The following is a 19,895-nucleotide window of genomic DNA, read 5'->3' on the forward strand; positions in this document are numbered from 1 at the left end:
CATGCCACAACTAGAGAGAAGTCCACACGCCGCAACGAAGAGCCCGTGCGTCACAATGAAAGATCTCGCATGCCTCAACGAAGATCCCATGTGCCACAACTAAGACCCGATACAGCCAAAAAAGAAAAATAAATACATAAATTAAAAAATATATATTAAAAAATAAAAACAAGCAAGTGGTCTGCTGACCATAGTTTGCTGACTCCTGCCATAAAGTAATACACGAATGATGTTAATAAACTGTCGCCAAAGGAGATTTTGCTAGGTACCCTCTGACAAAAAGCTGACCATCAGCTCACTACTCATCTGAATATCGGTACAGTGCTTTAAATAATCTGATTACGTTCCACTTTTTCTTGGTTATATTCTTTATGCCACTCAGGTGCTAAGCAAAAGTTTTCTTCACAGATAGTACACAATAAAACTTTAATGCAGTCTTGATGAACAACAAATTCAGAATGATTTTTTATAACAATGTAGTTTTACAGTGAAATTGTCAGATCTACAGGATCAGGGGAAAAATGATAGTACAGCAAAACAAACAAACAAACAAACAAAAAACCAAGACAAGACTATTGTTTAACGGTCTAAGGCTACACTGTTAACCTGTTACCAATAGTACAAAAAGGAAAAAAAGAGCTAAATCTACCTCTGACATAACGTACTTCTCTATGGTTTAAGCTACAGCTATTTGTATCCAAAAAGCAATCCTAAAAGATAAGCAATCAGTGAGCAATAAATACTGTATTACTCCAGAGATACAATGAAGACTTGAAACACAGGTATGAAAAGGACCAGGAGTCCTAGTTAACTAAGCTGATGACCAGTAGTGTAACATGGCTACTTACAGAAGAACCAAAGTGAAGGAAACTTAGCATAGGTAAATGGGAAATAAGAGTTAGAAAGGAATCTATTATATCTAAATAAAAGTCTAATAATTTTCAAATGGAATACTCACCCTGAAACCTGGGAAGACAACAAAAATGTATTAAAGACTTGGAAAAACAAATATAGGTAGGGTTGCTGGATTATTTCAACAGAACTAGTTAAGTCTCTAATCCTTGGTCCTTCCATCCTGCTATACTAATTCTTCTAAAGATCAGCTCTAGAGACTTCCCTGGTGGCACAGTAGTTAAGAATCCACCTGCCAATGCAGGGGACACAGGTTCAAGCCCTAGTCCGGGAAGATGCCACATGCCACAGAGCAACTAAGCCCATATGCCACAACTACTGAGCCTGTACTCTAGAGCCCGTGAGCCACAACTCCTGAGCCTGTGTGCCACAACTACTGAAGCCCACGCGCCTAGAGTCCATGCTCCGCAACAAGAGAAGCCACCACAATGAGAAGCCCGTGCACCGCAACAAAGGGTAGCCCCTGCTCGCTGCAACTAGAGAAAGCCCGTGCGCAGCAACAAAGACCCAAGGCAGGGGAAAATAAATAAATAAATAAATAAATAACTTAATTAAAATAAATAAAATAAAGATCAGCTCTATAAATAAATGTAAGCCAAAGGCTAAAACCCATGGCTCATCACTAATATGAAACAGAGTCTTGGATGATTTAGGAACCCTTGACTTTCCATGCTCTGCTCTCACACTTTGCTACACATCCTCCTCACCACTGCTCTGGTCCATTTGACAATCTGAGTACAGCTCGTTTCCGCCCCCCATTTCTGTTCCTTGCCATCTGCGGTACACCCCACCTGGAATGATCATGCTCCCTCACTTCCAACAGATGAAATTTTCACTGCCTCAAGGTCTAGCTGGAATGCTACTTCCTCCATGAAGCCTGTCTTGATTCTCCCACCCAGAACAAACTCTTTCTTCCTGTGTTTTCACAGCACTTTTTTTTCCTGACACTGCTATGCAAATCCTGCTTTTTACTGTGACTATGCATGTACCAAACCATTTCCCCCATTAGATTAGAAACACCAGTACGGCTGGGCCTCTGTATAGTTCTTCCTTGGGCCTACCACAATGCTTGCCTCAAAAAAGCACTCAAATATATGTTGATGTGAAATACTACAAGGAAAATACTTAAAGAACTGTTAACCAGTTCTTTATATCCACAGACAACTAATTAAAAACACACTGAATTAGCAGTTTGTTACACAAAAAGTTTTAATCTAACTCTGGAATATAGAACATTGTGGAGTCTTCCCAGGATAGCCTGTTTTTCAAAGTCTTAACTTCCTTTTCCAGAAATGAGATATATATCAGTAGGACTTCAAAATCCATTCTACAGGAGTCATGACTGTGTACAAACAAAAGAATAACGAACTTGGTTGCTTTGCAAAAAGCTGAGGTTCAGAAGGGAGAATAGATAGACAATCATAGTAAAGCTACAGCATCAACTATCCAAACGTCTGTCTAAAAACTAATCATGGAATACGTGAATGCTGGTCAGACAATGTGCAAAACGATGAGGCCGATGAGTGAATCATGAAGGTGACTGCTTACCTATACAATATGACATATTCATGCCCTTGTTTCCTGGACAGTCTGTAAGCTGGTGTCACCCTAGTTATAGCAAGGAGAGACTTCAGTAGCAACGACAGTCTGTTGTACACGGCATAGGAAACTTTGATTTCTTTATCACACCTGAGGAGCAAAGACACTATCAGCATTCTCCTACTCCACTAATGAAAAACAAAGAACAGAAATGCAATGAATAGAGATGTTAGTTATGTTCCATCTAGCTACTGAAATTAATTTGTTAGCATTAGAATATATATATAAAATTGAATCACTTTGCTGTACACTAGAAACTAATACAACATTGAATATCAACTATACTTCAATTTAAAAAATCTAAAAAAAATCTGTTAGCATTATTCATAAATTCTGATAGAATATAATCTGATTTGCAGTCTAAATAACCTTTCACAGAGTATTACAGTCAACAGAGATAGTCACAAATTAAGTGCTGGAACTGTATAAGATTAAATTTATTATTAAAACATGTTCTGGGGCTTCCCTGGTGGCGCAGTGGTTGAGAGTCCGCCTGCCGATGCAGGGGACACAGGTTCGTGCCCCGGTCCGGGAAGATCCCACATGCCGTGGAGCGGCTGGGCCCGTGAGCCATGGCCGTTGAGCCTGCGTGTCTGGAGCCTGTGCTCCGCAACAGGAGAGGCCACAACAGTGAGAGGCCCACATACCGCAAAAAACAAAACAAAACAAAACAAAAACGTATTCTGAACTAACGTTGTAGTTAGAATTCTTTGTCAGTTTATCAACAGATTGTTGAAGCTAGCCAAAGTTTCACTTTCTCATGCACTAGACAAAGGCAGGTGGGCACCAAAAGGTATCCAATATATTTTTCTAGCTTTGAAGCAGTTATCTTTCTAAGAAATAAAGCAACACCCTTAAAAACAGTAATTCAATATTGCAATTGTATTACTAAAGGTGCAAACAATTTCAATGTACTATCTTACGAGCAGTTTACCTCTATACATCTAACAGGAACTCTGGAGAAGTGTTTGGTACTAAAATTTTGGACTATAACCTGGCAGTTGCTTTCTATTTAAGAAAGAAAAATAATGCCCATACCACTCATACTTATTAATAAGATTTTTCTTCTGATGTGTTGCTATTTCCTCAATTTTCCTATATATTCTTTTTGAAAACTAAAGCTTTGGGCAGGAAGTAAGCTAATCTGCCCTGAAAGAAGAAAATGGAGGGGGAAAATAACATGCATTTCCAATCCGTGACCAACACAGCATGTCTAAAGGAGTAGTGAGGGGAAATCTTATTGGATGTCTGCCACATAGAAAACAGACAAAACAGAGTAGTCATGTTACAAGAGCTCAAGGGATTTAATCAGAGAACTATCTGTACTCTGGGAAAACAACAAATCCTTTTTCAGCTTTCTCTCTGCTCCTCTCCCAGTGGTGTCTGAGTCTCTCTGGACTGACACTCCCTCTGAAGGTCATCTCTGTGCCTGGGCTGGAAGCCAAGCATGAAGCAAACTGTAGCAAAGACCTATTGGCTCTGTTAAGTGGTCAGAACCCTCTCCATGACTGGTACAAAGCCCTGCTTTTCACATGATGTCGTGCACTTTATCCTCAGCTACCACAACGAAGGACCCTAAGACAGACCACTTACTTTTCATTCATTTCCAGACACCAGATTTCTAGCTCCATGGAATCTCCCTGTAGATGGAACAATTCAAAGATATTTCAGGGTTTTTTTAATCTTCTTTTTCCTTATTATAAAGCACTATACAGTCACTATAAAAATATTAGAAAGTATAAATAAGCAAAAAGAAGAGACATCAACTTATAATCCAATCAGTGATTTTTCTTTCTTTTTTTTTAATCAGTGATTTTTCTAAATAAAAGTGAGATCATACTATATATACTATTTTTATCACTTTTTTAAAAATATTTATTTATTTATTTTTTGGCTGCATTGGGTTTTTGTTGCTGCACACGGTCTAAGCCCCTATCACTTTTTATCAATAAATACAACATGGAATTTTCCTTATAATTAAAAATTCTAGTTGACTTCCCAGTGGCACAGTGGTTAAGAATCCAGCTGCCAATGCAGGGGACACAGATTCAAGCCCTGGTCCGGGAAGCTCCCACATGCCGCGGAGCAACTAAGCCCGTGAGCCACAACTACTGTGCCTGCGCTCTAGAGTCTGCGAGCCACAACTACTGAAGCCCAGGCACCTAGAGCCCAGGCTCCGCAACAAGAGAAGCCACCACAGTGAGAAGCCCACACGCCGCAACGAAGAATAGCACCCGCTTACCACAACTAGAGCAAGCCCACACACAGCAATGAAGACCCAACACAGCCAAAAATTAAATAAATAAATTTTAAAATTCGACATTATTTTTAATGGCTGTGTAGTATTCCAACATATGACAATTATTTTATCCAATCAGTACCCCCATACTTGGACATACAGCTTGTTTCTAAATTTTCACTACTACAAACAACACTGTGATAAACAGACTTGAGACTAAAATTCTGTATGCATCCTGAATTAGTTTCTTAAGGTAAATTTCCAGAATTAGAATTGTTGGATCAAAGAATATTCATGCTTCTAAGACTTTTGCTATGTATGTCCAAATTGCTCTTCAGAAAGGCCAACACTTCAAATCATGGAGAGAGCCTTTCCCTCCAATTCTATAGAGGATATTTTTAGGTGACACTCACAGTTAAATACCCTAACAAGCTCCTTACTTAAAAGTCTTTTTAGCTATTTGATGTCTTTAGCCAAACTGTTCAGTCTCTCTATGTGTTACTCTGAACAGACTTAGTCTAGTGGGTGGGAAAGAAAAAGAAAAGACCAAAGCCAGAATCCCTTAACCCTGTAACACTCCTGTGTGTCATTTAGTGAGATGGATAGTCACATACTTTTGAACACAAGTAATCTTTTTACGAATCAGCTGTAAGAGGGCCATTCTTTTAGGTTTGGGAATAAACTCGGGTTAGTTTGCGGAGTAGAGATTTTTTACTTGTTCTAGATCAAATTTAAATATGTATTCTTAATATATATCCTTTTCATCACAGTGTCATCTCTAAATGACATGATGAATTTTGAATCCACGCCCCCCCCAAAAAAAATCAAGGGATGACTGGACAGTAGGAAGTATCCAAGATAAATTGGTGTGGTTTCTCTAGGATAATCACAAAAGTTTAGAATAGGATTACATAGATGCCTGAGAGAGGAAAGAGTTCTTCCAGGGATTCCTTTTGGACTCCCTATGGATCGCTAAGAAAAATAATCCACAGTATAAATTGGTAATTCAATAAAGAAAAATACGAAGTTTTGTTTTATTTGGTGCTTAAGGTTGCCATGGAACAAGTACTGACATCATTCGTTCAACAAAATTGAGAGCCTACTGTGTGCCATCCCAGGCACTGTGCCACGCAGAGAGATGATTATTTATTTATATCCTGCCTCATTTCAAAAAGAATTTTTTTTTAATTTATTTATTTTTGGCTGCGTTGGGTCTTCGTTGCTGTGCGCGGACTTTCTCGAGTTGTGGCGGGCAGGGACTACCCTTCGTTGCAGCGCGCAGGCTTCTCATTGCGGTGGCTTCTCTTGTTGCAGAGCACAGGCTCTAGTCACGCAGGCTTCAGTAGTTGCAGCATGCGGGCCCGGTAGTTGCAGCGCGTGGGCTCAGTGGTTGCAGCACACGGGCTCTAGGGTGCACGGGCTTCAGTAGTTGTGGCTCACGGGCTCTAGAGTGCAGGCTCAGTAGTTGTGGCGCACGGGCCCAGTTGCTCCGTGGCATGTGGGATCTTCCTGGACCAGGGCTCGAACCCATGTCCCCTGCATTGGCAGGTGGATTCTTAACCGCTGCGCCACCAGGGAAGTCCCTCAAAAAGAACTGAAGAACTACACAGATAAATAAGATGTGGCAAAGCTGCTGACCTCAAGAATAAAAATGCAGGGACTTTTGGTTAAGAATCTGCCTTCTAATGCAGCGGACGCGGGTTCGATCTCTGGTTAGGGAAGTAAGATCCCACAAGCTGCAGAATAACGAGGCCCATGTCCCTCAACTAGAAAGAAGCCTGCGCATTGCAACAAAAGATCCCACATGCCACGACGAAGATCCCAAGTGCTGCAACTAAGACCCGACACAGCCAAAAAAAAAAAAAAAAAAAAGGATAGTATGAACAGGAACATGTAATGATCACCCACCATATGTGTTATGTTAGGTAATTTACAAGTAAGAATGAAATGAGGAAATATTATAGCTCTGCAAGACTGTGAAGGGTCGTGTTACTTTGGTGGTGTTAGGGGAGGTGGGGTTAAGTAATTTGGCCAAAGTTGCTCAGCTAGGATCTCAATTTGGGTCTGTATAGCTCCAAACTCATTTGCCTTTTATTATACCATGCACCCTCACAATCCTGTAGTGGATATCAATTAATAAACATGAAAGCAAGAATATCTGCCTCAGTCCTAGCATGGAATAAGGTGAATCAAAACACATTAAAAAACCCCCACAATACAGCAATTTATACTCTGGAAACAAATGTAAAGAAAACACACAGGAAATCTAAAGAGGGTTTAGAAAGGGAGATCCTCTAGAGCAGCGGTCCCCAACCTTTTTGACACCAGGGACCGGTTTCATGGAAGACAATTTTTCCATGGGGGGAGGGTGGTGTGGATGATGATGGTTCAGGAGGTAATGCGTGTGATGGGGGGGACAGTTCAAGGCAGTGTATACGAGCAATGGTTCACACGTTAATGACAGTGATGGGGAGCGGCAGATGAAGCTTCACTTGCTCGCCCACTGCTCACCTCCTGCTGTGCGGCCCAGGGGCTGGGGACCCCTGCTCTAGGGCATATAAGTCTTGAAGGATAAGTAGAAACATATCACATATAGATGATATATATGAAGATGAGGGTGAAGAGTCTATTCCAAGTTGTTGGAAAAATAAGTACAAAAACCACAACCTCCTCAGAGAATAATGAGGTGATCAGAGAGGGAAGGAGCAGGAATAAGGCTGAGTTGGGGGACTTTCCTGATGGTCCAGTGGCTAAGACTCTGCACTCCCAATGCAGTGGGCCCAGGTTCGATCCCTGGTCAGGGAACTAGATCCCACATGCCACGACTAAAAAATGATCCCGCATGCCACAACTAAGACCCAACACAACCAAATAAATAAGTTTTTTTTTTTAAAAAAAAGGCTGAGTTGGAACCAGAGTGTGAAGAGCTTTGAGTGCCTAGTTAAGACACCGTCCTGGTGGAGGGAAGGGAACCCTCCTACACTGTTGGTGGGAATGTAAATTGGTACAGCCACTATGGAGAACAGTATGGATTTTCCTTAAAAAACTAAAAATAGAGCTACCATATGACCCTGCAATCCCACTCCTGGGCATATATCCAGAGAAAAACATGGTCCGAAAGGATACATGCACCCGAATGTTCTTTGCAGCACTGTTTACAGTAGCCAAGACATGGAAGCAACCTAAATGTCCAATGACAGAGGAGTGGATAAAGAAGATGTGGTACATATATACAATGGAATATTACCCAGCAATTAAAAAGAATGAAATAATGCCATTTGCAGCAACATGGATGGACCTAGAGACTGTCATACTGAGTGAAGTAAGTCAGAAAGAGAAAGAGAAATATCCTGTGATATCCTTTATATGCAGAATCTAAAAAGAAATATACAAATGAATTTATTTACAAAACAGAAACAGACTCACAGACTTAGAGAATGAACTTATGGTTACCGGGGGTGGAAGGATGGGGGGAAGGGATAGTTAGGGAGTTTGGGATCGACATGTACACACTGCTATATTTAAAATGGACAACCAACAAGGACCTACTGTATAGCACAGGGAACTCTGCTCAATGTTATGTGGCAGCCTGGATAGGAGGGGAGTCTGTGGGAGAATGGATACATGTATATGTATGGCTGAGTCCCTTTGCTGTGCACCTGAAACTATCACAACACTGTTAATCAGCTATACTCCAATATAAAATAAAAAGTTAAAAAAAAAAAAAAGACATCCTTCTGGCCATAACCTTACCTCAGAAGTCTTGAGTGAGATCTCCACACACATAGACCTCCCGACGGCAGGCAGCTGCCCTGCCAGCGCCTTCTTTGCTTCATGCGTAACCTCTGGGATGTCTTTGATTGCTAAATTGAACTAGAAAACAAAAGGAACTTTGTGTTAAACACTCACAAGGAACATTATGGAAACATAAAGTAGTAAGATTGGATGCTGAGTAAAGCAGGCATTGCTCTTGACTGATTAAGGACATTCATTTACTTCTCCCTTCCCCATAAGATATCTTGCATCAAAGTCCCAAAACTCAGGTTGAAAAAGCTTTTCACCTATCACAGCAGAAAGCCAAAAAACAAATACATCAGACTAACACTGATGAAGAACATACTTTCCAAGTGAATGGATCAAATGGAATAAGGTATTTTAATGTTATGATTTAGTAATACTAGAAATAGAATTATTTATTACTACACTGTGATTCCTTGTGACAAACACCATAGTATATCCCTTAACAAACAATTGGAATTTTACCCAGTCTGAACCCGTTGGGGAAGAAGATGAACGAGTACAAATCTTCTCGCCCAGTCGAGCCTGGACAATCACTTGGACAGTCTAAAAAAAGCAAACAAAAAATCAAAGATGAAAAGTTAAAACAAATTGATCTGGCTCCTAATCAGGGTTAAAACCCTCCCAATGCAGGATTTAAAAGATGCCAATGATCATAACTATACTTCAGGAAAGGGTAGGATTTAAAACCTTCAAGAACACGTAGGAAAAAAACACGGCACAAAAATAACACTGTAAATATTCCTGAGGGCACAGTGTCAACCAATTAGAGAAATTACAATTTGAGGCTTGTAATCTATAATATTCTCACATGGCAGAAAGAAAGTTGCACATGATGGCTCTGACTTTCATAGAAAAACAAGTCCAACCATAGGTTTAAATATTCACTGCCATAAACTTATGTAATCATAGTTGATTTAAACCAAGGATTCCACAATTATTCATATGACTTGGCCCATATGGCAAAAGTCTTCCAACTAATTTTACAACCAGAATCTACTGCATGGATTATTCTTACATAGCATTGGTTGAGAGGAAGGAGTGAGAGTGGTGGAAATGATTTTTAGATTTAGGAAAATATGCCTTCTAAAGCATTCAAAATTCAGTTTTAATTCTTCATTTACCCAGAAGGGAACAATAAGTGAAAGTGAGACATTTCAGAGGTAGTTGATGCTTACGGAAAGATGCCCAAACTGCTGTCCATTCCAGTCCGCAGTCTTTGTTCCCACCCCAAGGGAACATACTGTGCCAATAACCTGGCATAATAAGTTTGACATTTCTGCAAACAGGCTTGCAAAAAAAAATTTTTTTTGAACAAGTAGCTGAGGAAAATTGGAAGCTACTTTTTAGTTACACCCCCAGTACCGCCCCCAAATTTCACAGTTTGGTTTACAACAGACAGAAGTATCCCTTAAAATGGGCAAGCTGCAAGCTGTTATGCTATATTTCCAAAAAGGGAGAAGCACGGAAGTTATTTCTAACAGTTCTAGGCTCAAGAGAATGGATATAGTACCTTGAGGGCAAAAAACTTAATGAACTTGTCCAGGTCCTTTCTGTCCTGGGAATTGAGATCAGTTTCCATTGCCTATAGGAATCTAAAACAGGAAGAAAAAAAAAAAGTGTTGAAAAATGTGACTAATATCTTTTAAAAGGGATTGCTACAACAAAGCATACAGAGATGGTATTGTCTACTAGCTGTATGAATAGTCACGTAGGAGGTAAAAAAAAATTTCCCCCCTGACTAAAAGACACCAAAGTGAAAAATACATACTATCTTTTGAGCAAAATAAATTCCACACAAAGAGCTAAATCTATAGACCTTAAAAATAGATGAGACAAGCCATTTTACCTGAATCTGAAACTTTGAGCTTTTAAATATAACTTATATATTAAAAAAGTTATATTACTTACCTATTAAAAAAGTTTTATTACCCAGCATATTGAAGACTAAGTGCTAATGAGACAAAAAGTTTATTAAAACATAAAGTGAGTTAACATTCCTTCAAAGGGCCAGTAAATCAATTTAACTTTGGGCGGGAGTGGGGTAGGGGTGGGGGTGGGTTTTGGACCCCTTCTGAGAATCCAATGACATGACAAGCCCTTTCTCCAAAAAAATGCACAAATATAGAAACTTTGGGTATATTCAGGGAGTTCATGAGTTTCACGAAGTACATCATAAACCCCCAGGTTAAAATGTTTTGAGAAGGGGCTGGTATGAGGAAGAAAGCATTTACAGAGAGAAGAGCATGAACAAAGGCGTATAAGCCACAGAGAGCAAACTGGGTTTGCAACTATTAAGTATGCCAATTTTCCAGCGGTTGTGTATGGCTGGCTGGGGCCAGATCATGAGAGACTTAAATACAGTGCTAGAGACTGACCTGCATCTAATATGCCAGAAATGGGAGCACCCTCAAGGCTTTTGAGGAGAGGAAGCAACACAATCCAAATGGTGCTTTAGATGGTAGCTTTGCTGGCATATTGTAGAATAGTTTTGAGTATGGAAAGCAGGGAAACCAATTAGGTCCTTGGCAATAATTCAGGCTTGTGGTCAAGGCTAAAACTCTAATACAGATACAGACATGATTTGGAAATAGTATGGATGGGAAGTATTTTAAAGGAAGAGCTAACAGGATTTAAGGACTGAGTGCAAAAAGTTTAATGGGCTTTCAGAAAAACAAGAAAGCCAGAGGGACAGCTAGTTTTAAGGAAAGGTATAAACAAAAGGATAGAGTTGAAACAGGAAATAATACAAGTTAAAAAAAAACATTGTTCTCTATTGAGGTATAACTTACATGTAGTGAAATGCACAAATCTTAGGTGCATTTCAATAAACATTTTGTATGTAAACACTCATATAATGACAACCCAGATCAAGTTATAGTACATTTCCAATAATCCAGAAGGTGGCTTTGTGTTCCCTTGGTCAATAAAACCACCAAAAAGCAACCATGATTCTGACCTCTATCACCATAGATTAGTTTTGTTTGTTTGTTTGTTTATTTGCTTTTTTAAGAAAATGTTGGGGGGTAGGAGTTTATTAATTTATTTATTTTTGCTGTGTTGGGTCTTCGTTTCTGTGCAAGGGCTTTCTCTAGTTGTGGCAAGCGGGGGCCACTCTTCATTGTGGTGCACGGGCCTCTCACTGTGGCGGCCTCTGTCTTTGCGGAGCACAGGCTCCAGACGCGCAGGCTCAGTACTTGTGGCTCACGGGACTAGACGCTCCACGGCAGGTGGGATCCTCCCAGACCAGGGCTCGAACCCACGTCTCCTGCATTAGCAGACAGATTCTCAACCACTGCGCCACCAGGGAAGCCCCTAGTTTTGTTTGTTTTGAATTTCTTATAAATGGAATCAAATAGTATTAACTCTTCTGTTGTGTACCTTCCTTTATTCAACATTATGTCTGTAAGATTCATTTATAATGCTGCATGTAGCAGTTTATTCTTTTTCATTGTTATGTAGCACTCCATTTTATGAATATGCCACAATTTATAAATTAAACTGTTGATAAATATTTGGGTTGTTTCCTGCTTTTAGCTGTTATATTCTTTTTTTTTTTTTTTTTTTTGGCTGCATTGGGTCTACGATGCTGCGCACGGGCTTTCTCTAGTTGCGGCGAGCGGGGGCTACTCTTCCTTGTGGTGCGTGTGCTTCTCATTGCATTGGCTTCTCGTTGCGGAGTACGGGCTCTAGGGCACGCAGGCTTCAGTAGTTGTGGCTCATGGGCTATAGAGCGCAGGCTCAGTAGTTGCTGTGCACGGGCTTAGTTGCCCAACGGCGTGTGGGATCTTCCCGGGCCAGGGCTCAAACCCGTTTCCCCTGCATTGGCAAGTGGATTCTTAACCACTGCGCCACCAGGGAAGTCGGTTATTATATTCTTACATGAGAGTTTTCGTGAATATAAATACTCACTGCTATCAGATGTAGAGCCAGGAGTGTTGTTGTTGGGTCACAGAGTATGCATATGCAGGCATACCTTGTTTTATTGCACCTTGCTTCACAGATATTGCCACCTCCTCTTCTTAAAAAACAAATTGAAGGGGCTTCCCTGGTGGCGCAGTGGTTAAGAATCCGCCTGCCAATGCAAGGGACACGGATTCCAGCCCTGGTCCAGGATGATCCCACGTGCTGTGGAGCAACTAAGCCCATGCGCCACAACTACTGAGCCTACCCTCTAGAGCCTGCGAGCCGTAACTACTGAGCCCACGTGCTACAACTACTGAAGTCCATGCACCTAGAGCCCATGCTCCGCAACAAGAGAAGCCACCGCAATGAGAAGCCCACGCACTGCAAAGAAGAGAATAACCCCCGCTCGCCGCAACTAGAGAAAGCCCGCGCACAGCAACAAAGACCCAATGCAGCCAAAAATAAATAAATAAAATAAATAAATTTATTAAATAAAAAAATTGAAGGTTTGGGTCAACCCTGTGTTGAGCAAGTCTATCAGCGCCATTTTTCCCATGGCATTTGCTCACTTCGTGTCACAGTGTCATATTTTGGTAATTCTCAAAATATTTCAAACCCTCCACCAGCAAAAAGATTACAACTCACTGAAGGCTCAGATGATGGCTAGCATTTTTTAGTAATAAAGTATTTTTAAATTAAGGTATGTACATTTTTGTTTAAGACATAATGCTATTGCACTCTTAATAGTCTATAGTTTAGTTTAAACACACTTCTATATGCACAGGGAAACAAAAAAATTCATGTGATTCACTTTATCACAGTGATCTGGAACCGACCCACAATATATCCAAGGTATGCCTGTGTTTAGCTTTGATAGATACTGCCAAACAGTTTTCTAGGATCTGTACCAATTTACATCACCACCAACAGTACCTTAGAGCTCCCAGTGTTCCACATCTATACTACCACTTCGCATTGCTGATTCCTTAGCCATCTTGGTAGGAGTGTGGTGGTATTTCATTTAATCTGCATTGAATGACTGATGATTAAATTAGAGATGAAATGATGACTGCCTTTCCTCCAATGATACTTTTTCATATGTTTATTAGACATTTGGATATCCTCTTTCATAAAGTGCTAGTTCAAGCCTTTTGCCCACTTAAAAAATTAGGTTGTCTTTTTCTTACTGAATTGTGGGAGTTTTAAAAAATATATAGTGGATTCAGTACATTGTTGGATATGTACTGCAAATACCTTCTCCCAGTTCGTGGCTTGCCTTTCTTGTGGAATTTGTTTCTTATCGTGAGAGTCACGACATACTAACGGACAATGGCCAGACTATATATATAAAGATAGAGCTCTGACCCACAATCTGCAAAAATCCAGCCCAGAAAGCCAACCTACTATCTACACTTACCAGTCAAGGAAGTCAGACTATCTCTAGCAACCAGTCCAGGAAGTCAAATGATAACCCCTGTAAAAACTGGCCCCAAACAGCCAGGACTTGATTAACTGACAGCTTCCCTAATTTTTATCCCTGCTTCCAACTTAGGACCAACCAGAGAAAGCCAAATATGTACCCCAACCAATCATATAGAGTACCCCCACTTGTAGTCAGGCTGCCTACAGCTTCCTTGTGCCAACAGCCCCAAATCAGGACATTCCTGAAGGCTTCCCTGCCTTTTTTCCATTATAAAGCTTCCCCAGTGGTCTACCTACCTTTGCATCTCTGCCAAAGGCAAGCGCTGGAACTGACTCCTCTGCTACCCGAAAGCTCTGAATAAATGGCCTTCACCTGTTCTCATCTGGGTGGTTTTTATGTCCACATTAAATACAGATTTATTGAGGTATAATTGACAATATCAGAAGTATAAGATAAGTTTTGACAGGTTTATAACTGTAAAATCATCACCACAAAATAGTGAACATAACAATTACTCCCCCAAAGTTTCCTCATGTTCCTTCATACTCCCTCCCTCCAGCCGCGCCCCCATAATCCCCCATACCTAAACAACCTCTGATATGCTTTCTATCACTAAAGATCCCTACCTGCATTTTCCAGAGTTTTACATAAATTAAATCATACAGTATGTACTCTTTGGCTTCTTTCACTAAACACAATCATTTTGAGATTCACCCATGTTATATATTTTTTCACCCACGTTATATTCTATGTCAATAGTTCATTTCTTTTTTCTTTAATTTTTTTTTGATGTGGACTATTTTTTAAAGTCTTTATTGAATTTGTTACAATATTGCTTCTGTTCCATGTTTTGGTCACAAGGCCATGTGGGATTCTAGCTCCCCACAGGGATCGAACCTGCATCCCCTGCATTGGAAGGTGAAGTCTCAACCACTGGACTGCCAGGGAAGTCCCGATGGTTCATTCCTTTTTATTGCTGAGCATCATCCTCTTATGGAGTTTCCTGATGATCAGAGGTTCTTTATTTTAGTAAGTCCAATTTATTAACATTTTCTTTGATGGTTAGCACTTTTCTGTGTCCTGTTAAAAATTTTTTTGCTGATCTCAAAGTCATGAAAATATTCTCCTACATTTTCTTCTAGAAACATTACTCTTTACCTTTCACAGTTAGATTCGTGATCCATCGAAAATTAATTTGTATATGTGGTGTACGTTAGGGATCAAGGTTCACTATTTTTTGCCTATCAGTTCAGTTTATTTAATAGGTTGAGTTAGAAACACCTGAAGATCTGTCTGAAAATGCTAAATCTGAAGCTAATGGAAAAGGTTAAGACTGAGATTAAAGTTGGAGATAAATCTCAAAAAAGAAGGAATTATTAAAACTATAGCAACAGATGAAATCACCAAGGGAGATAACAGAAAAAAAAAAAACGACCTTGGCAAGCATTTGCATAAAAGAACCACAAAAAGAAATGCAAGAACTAATCAGAGAAATAGGAGATAAAATGATTTCTGAGAAGTTTTCATTGAAACTGAGGGGAAATTAAAGTTTCAAGATTGAAGGGATGGTCAAACAGTGTAAGTTCTTGTGGAGGAGGCAAAACTTTACCTCTACGCATATTAAACTTTGAGCTGGGACTCCTTCAACAAAAAGACAGATTAACAAGAGCAAAACAGTTTACTGACTAATGCAGCACCTACCACAGAGGAGAAACCTCAACAAAAAACAACTCAAAGCAGTGGCTTAGAACTATGGCTCATATGGGGTCTTCAACAAAGAATAATAACTTCATAGAGAAATGACAGGACAAAGGAAAGCAGTTTTAGGCATTCAAGGGTGCAGGCTGTGGGAGGAAACTAAGGGAGCAAGGTTTGTTTGCAGATTTCTCTGGTGTCTTCTCAGGTCTGATAAGAATCTGTCTCCAGTAAAAAAGGGGAATTTATAGGGCTTCCCTGGTGGCGCAGTGGTTGAGAGTCCGCCTGCCGATGCAGGGGACGCGGGTTCGTGCCCCGGTCCGGGAGGATCCCACGTGCCGCGGAGCGGCTGGGCCGTGAGCCATGGCTGCTGGGCCTGCATGTCCGGAGCCTGTGCTCCGCAACGGGAGAGGCCACAGCAGTGAGAGGCCCGCGTACCGCCAAAAAAAAAAAAAAAAAATTAAAAAAAAAAAAAAGGGGAATTTATATCCTGCCTTTAGGCAGAAAACGGGAGGGCAGTGAAAGGTTCTCCTGCATTTGCTGCTTCTTAACTGCCTTCAGCTCAAAATAATTATGTCAAAGAGGCATATTTTGGGATGACATATTCTGGATTCCTTCATTCTCAAGAGGAAAAGGCCACTGGACTTGGCATTATGTTGTTAATGACCTTTGAGAGGAGAGTTTCTTAGGGTGGTAGTGAGGAATGGATTCAGCTACTTCTGAGATGTTAGACAGGAAAAGAGCTCAAGCTTTTCTGTTAAAAGGATTTTCCCTGTAGGATAGGAATATCTGAGCAAATTTATAGGTGGGGGGTGGGAAGAAACCAATGAAGGAGAAATAAAACCTTTGAGAAGAAATAACTGATGAGATCCACAGGAGAATCTACTGATCAAATTACAAAGGACTCATCTTTGGGGGCCTATCAAATAATATGCTTGACATGTACACCCACCTTCAGGCCTTCCTAATTTTGGTTGAAAAGAACACTAACAAATATTAAAGTCAAAATAAAAAGACCTTTTAAAGGGTTAAACAGCTCAAGGCCCTGAAGCAACACAGCAACAGATCTGAGATAAGAACAGTGCTGGAGGATTGGGCTGCCCCTATCTTACACTGAAGTGGGGAAGTGCTCCCACTACCAGAGCATCTACCAAAGCACAAACATTATAATGGCACAATGACTCTTGTGACTTTTTGTAACCACTGGAAGCACTCAAAGGATTATGTAACTAGAGTTAGTTATTGAGCCAAAAAGGGTGGTCTCCACAGAGAAAAAGTTCTCTCAAAGGTATCAGAGCTTATTGTCCCCTTAGGCCTAGGCTATCTATCAAGGATATTAGTTCATCCTTTACAATAGAAATGTAATAGAAAGTTTACTTTTGCTTTGCACTTTGCAAAATTCCTTCTTTGAGTGCTCCAAGGAATATAAACGGAAATTTGGTACAAACATTAAAAACACTGAATTCTTTCTTTTTTTCTGCCCTTTACTACACTAGCCAATTACTGAATCCTTCAAACTTATGCTTATACAAAATCCTTTATATTAGCAGCATTTTCATTTCCATAGATAACCACCTTAATCCAAGTCTCATTCCTTATCTGGAAGAGACTCTCTCGGTTAGTTACTTTACCTTTGAAGAGGATAGGCTATGCCATCCTAAAATATGCCACTTTGGCATAAAGATTATTTTTAGCTGAAGACATTTGAGATTCAACAGATGTAGAAAAGAAATCTTCTCAGAGCTTCCCTTATCTGACTAAAAGCGGAAACTTCTAAGAAATGAGGACTGCCATAAATTCCCATTTCAGGTTGGCTTCTACCCCAGGAGAGAGACCTAACATAAACCTAATATAAATCCCCTATCTGGGGGAGTTTCATAGTCATGAAGAAGATGGAAAGACCATTTGCACCCACACAAGATAAAGTCTGTTATGACAAACTTTCTTATTTCCCATTTGTTCTCCTAAACACCCATTCTTCTTTCCTAAAGAAACTAATTTTTCTTCCTATAAAACCTTTCTCCCCTCTCTTTCTCCTACTGAGTTAGACATTTAAGTCCCAAATTTTTACCACCTCCTTGAGCTATTCATCACTGAGCACTCCTGTGGTATACACTTTGCAGGCATTAATAAACTGTCTTTTCTCTTGCTAATCTATCTTTCATTGGTTTAATTTGCACGCCCCCATCTGCTGAATCCAAGAGGTTATAGGAAAAGTTTCTTTCCCAACACCTCCTTCTAGATTATACTGTAAACCTCAGGTAAACCACTGAAAGGCTAGTCTAATAAAGCATTATGTCATCATATTGCTCCTACGTGCCAGAACTTTGGGCAGACTCCTCAGTCTGACCTTCAAGAGTCCACATACAAAGTCAGCGGGGAAAATAGGTAAAATGATTTTGCAAAGGTGATCAGAGGCTTGCTGGTACTTTCAGGAAAGATCTTGGTCACTGAAACTAGCAAATAAATGGTGATCCTGGACAAGGATCTAGTCCTTGGATGTACATGCTCAGGAAACTAATTTTATTAGTTCAGTCAAGGTTTGGGGGACTTCACTTACAAGAGACAGTTTACATACCATAAATCCCATTTATTAATTGAGAAATAAAACTGCCAAGTCGATAAAAGAAGCATCAAGTGATCAACATGTTGCCTTTCCTACAAGGAGACCATTTTGGGAAAATAAAATCATATCAACCCACTATTAGCTTCATATATCCTTCTCTACCTCAGGAACAAGCACATTGGAATTCTGCCACCAAGAGGCTAGAGAGGGCCTTCTTAGTTGACAATGAATGTATGTGACTTTCTTTCCTTTAGACTTTACAGACCACTGCCCATATCAGTCATTGTCACCAACATGTTATAACTGCCAAAGACCCTTGATGGAACAGGTTTTAAGAAAATATATCAGCTGCTAGAAGACTAAGCCAAAGTAGGGCTTTTAGGGTACCACTTCGTTTAAGTCAAGGCCACTTTACCTCTCAGCATTCTAGTCTCTCAATTACATAGCAAACTCTTCTGCAAGTGAAATAGGAGGGAAGGAGGCAGGGCACAACCTTTGAAAGAATGACATAGCCTGAGGACATGACGTAAACTGATTAGAACCAAATGGGTCCAAGATGGCAGACAAGTCGACTTCCACTAGACCTTGAGCCTCAGTACACGCTCACATCAGCAAGCTAAATAACACACCCACAGGCGCCAGGACAGTTTCAAGACGGACTATAAGGATCAAAAAGTAGGCAGTGGCCCAATTCCTGGAAATCCCCACCCCTTCCTAAAATAGCTGGAATACTCCTCCCACTCATTAGCCTATGAAATTACCCACTCCTATAAAAACTGACAATCCCATACCCTGGTGCCTCTCTCACCTTCTGAGATGGCCCACGCTTTGTCTGTGGAGTGTGTTTCCCCCAAGGCCGCTCTCACCTTCTGAGATGGCCCACACTCTGTCTGTCGAGTGTGTTTCTCTCTAAATAAATCCACTTCTTACGTATCACTTTGTCTCTCACTGAATTCTTTCTGCTATGAGACATCAAGAACCTGAGCTTCATTAAGTCCTGAAACCATGTGTGTGACCTCAGTTGGAAGACCATGGGTTTTGTCTGGGTTCGAGTTCCAGCACATGGGTTCAAGTGCCAATCTGAGGCGCAAGGTTTCACAAGCATTCAAATCTCATGTCCCTTTCCTGTTAATATGTTGAATAAGCAAGCTCATCAGCGCTACTTATTACCTTATTAAAGTTTTTTGCCTTAGGGACATAAACCAATTACTATGTATGATTTTTGGATATTTACAAAAAGTTCTATGTGGTTCCCACCCACATATATTTGATTCAATTTACCAGAGGTCACCTCTAAAATGGCTTAATTAGGCCAAAAGTATATTTATGAATCATAATGCTCCTAATATTGCTGTCCCTTCAAGCTTCATCAGAATCTATTTCCCCAGACTTACCACTTGTAGCTTTTCTTGTCTGAGAAATACCTCACTTAATTAAGGCCTTTCTTCAAGGCTTAAGATATTTAACAAATAACAAAAACTATTTACTGGACCTTGATTAGCAATTTCAATTTAGCAACATTCTCTACACATCATTTTCATTAACAGAAGTTCATAACAAATAATTCTGTCAGGTTCCCACAGTGTTTAGAACATGCGCAGACTTGTGCCAAACTAAAATGTTTTAAACAATTATCTGAAAATAGAATGGATAAGCAAAATGTGGTATATACATGCAATGAAATATTATTCCACCTTAAAAAGGAAGGAAATTCTGACACATGCTACAACATGGATGAACTTTGAGGACATTATGCT

At 40.2% G+C, this 19,895-nt stretch overlaps 1 protein-coding gene and 1 non-coding gene across 13 annotated transcripts in view; one reads left to right on the top strand and one right to left on the bottom strand.

Annotated features, from left to right (window-relative positions):
• Window positions 1–19,895, bottom strand: part of ATG13 (autophagy related 13) — a 46,669-nt gene that overhangs the window by 15,326 nt on the left and 11,448 nt on the right. For 11 of the 12 annotated variants that reach the window (XM_060303251.2, XM_030864539.3, XM_030864536.3 and 8 more), the window contains 5 exons: window positions 10,062–10,143; window positions 9,014–9,094; window positions 8,504–8,623; window positions 4,105–4,151; window positions 2,461–2,601 (listed from right to left, as the gene is read on the bottom strand). In XM_060303251.2, coding sequence (XP_060159234.1) covers window positions 2,461–2,601; window positions 4,105–4,151; window positions 8,504–8,623; window positions 9,014–9,094; window positions 10,062–10,130 — 458 coding nt within the window. In that variant the 5' untranslated portion in view covers window positions 10,131–10,143. Of the gene's footprint in view, window positions 1–2,460; window positions 2,602–4,104; window positions 4,152–8,503; window positions 8,624–9,013; window positions 9,095–10,061; window positions 10,144–19,895 lie in introns of those variants that run through there. The other variant, XM_060303254.2, reaches the window with a different exon arrangement.
• TRNAG-CCC (transfer RNA glycine (anticodon CCC)) lies at window positions 7,483–7,555 on the top strand. The gene has a single exon. It is a non-coding gene; the product is annotated as a tRNA-Gly (tRNA).

The sequence above is a fragment of the Globicephala melas genome, chromosome 8 (genome assembly GCF_963455315.2).
Source record: "Globicephala melas chromosome 8, mGloMel1.2, whole genome shotgun sequence".
Classification (NCBI taxonomy): Eukaryota; Metazoa; Chordata; class Mammalia; order Artiodactyla; family Delphinidae; genus Globicephala; species Globicephala melas.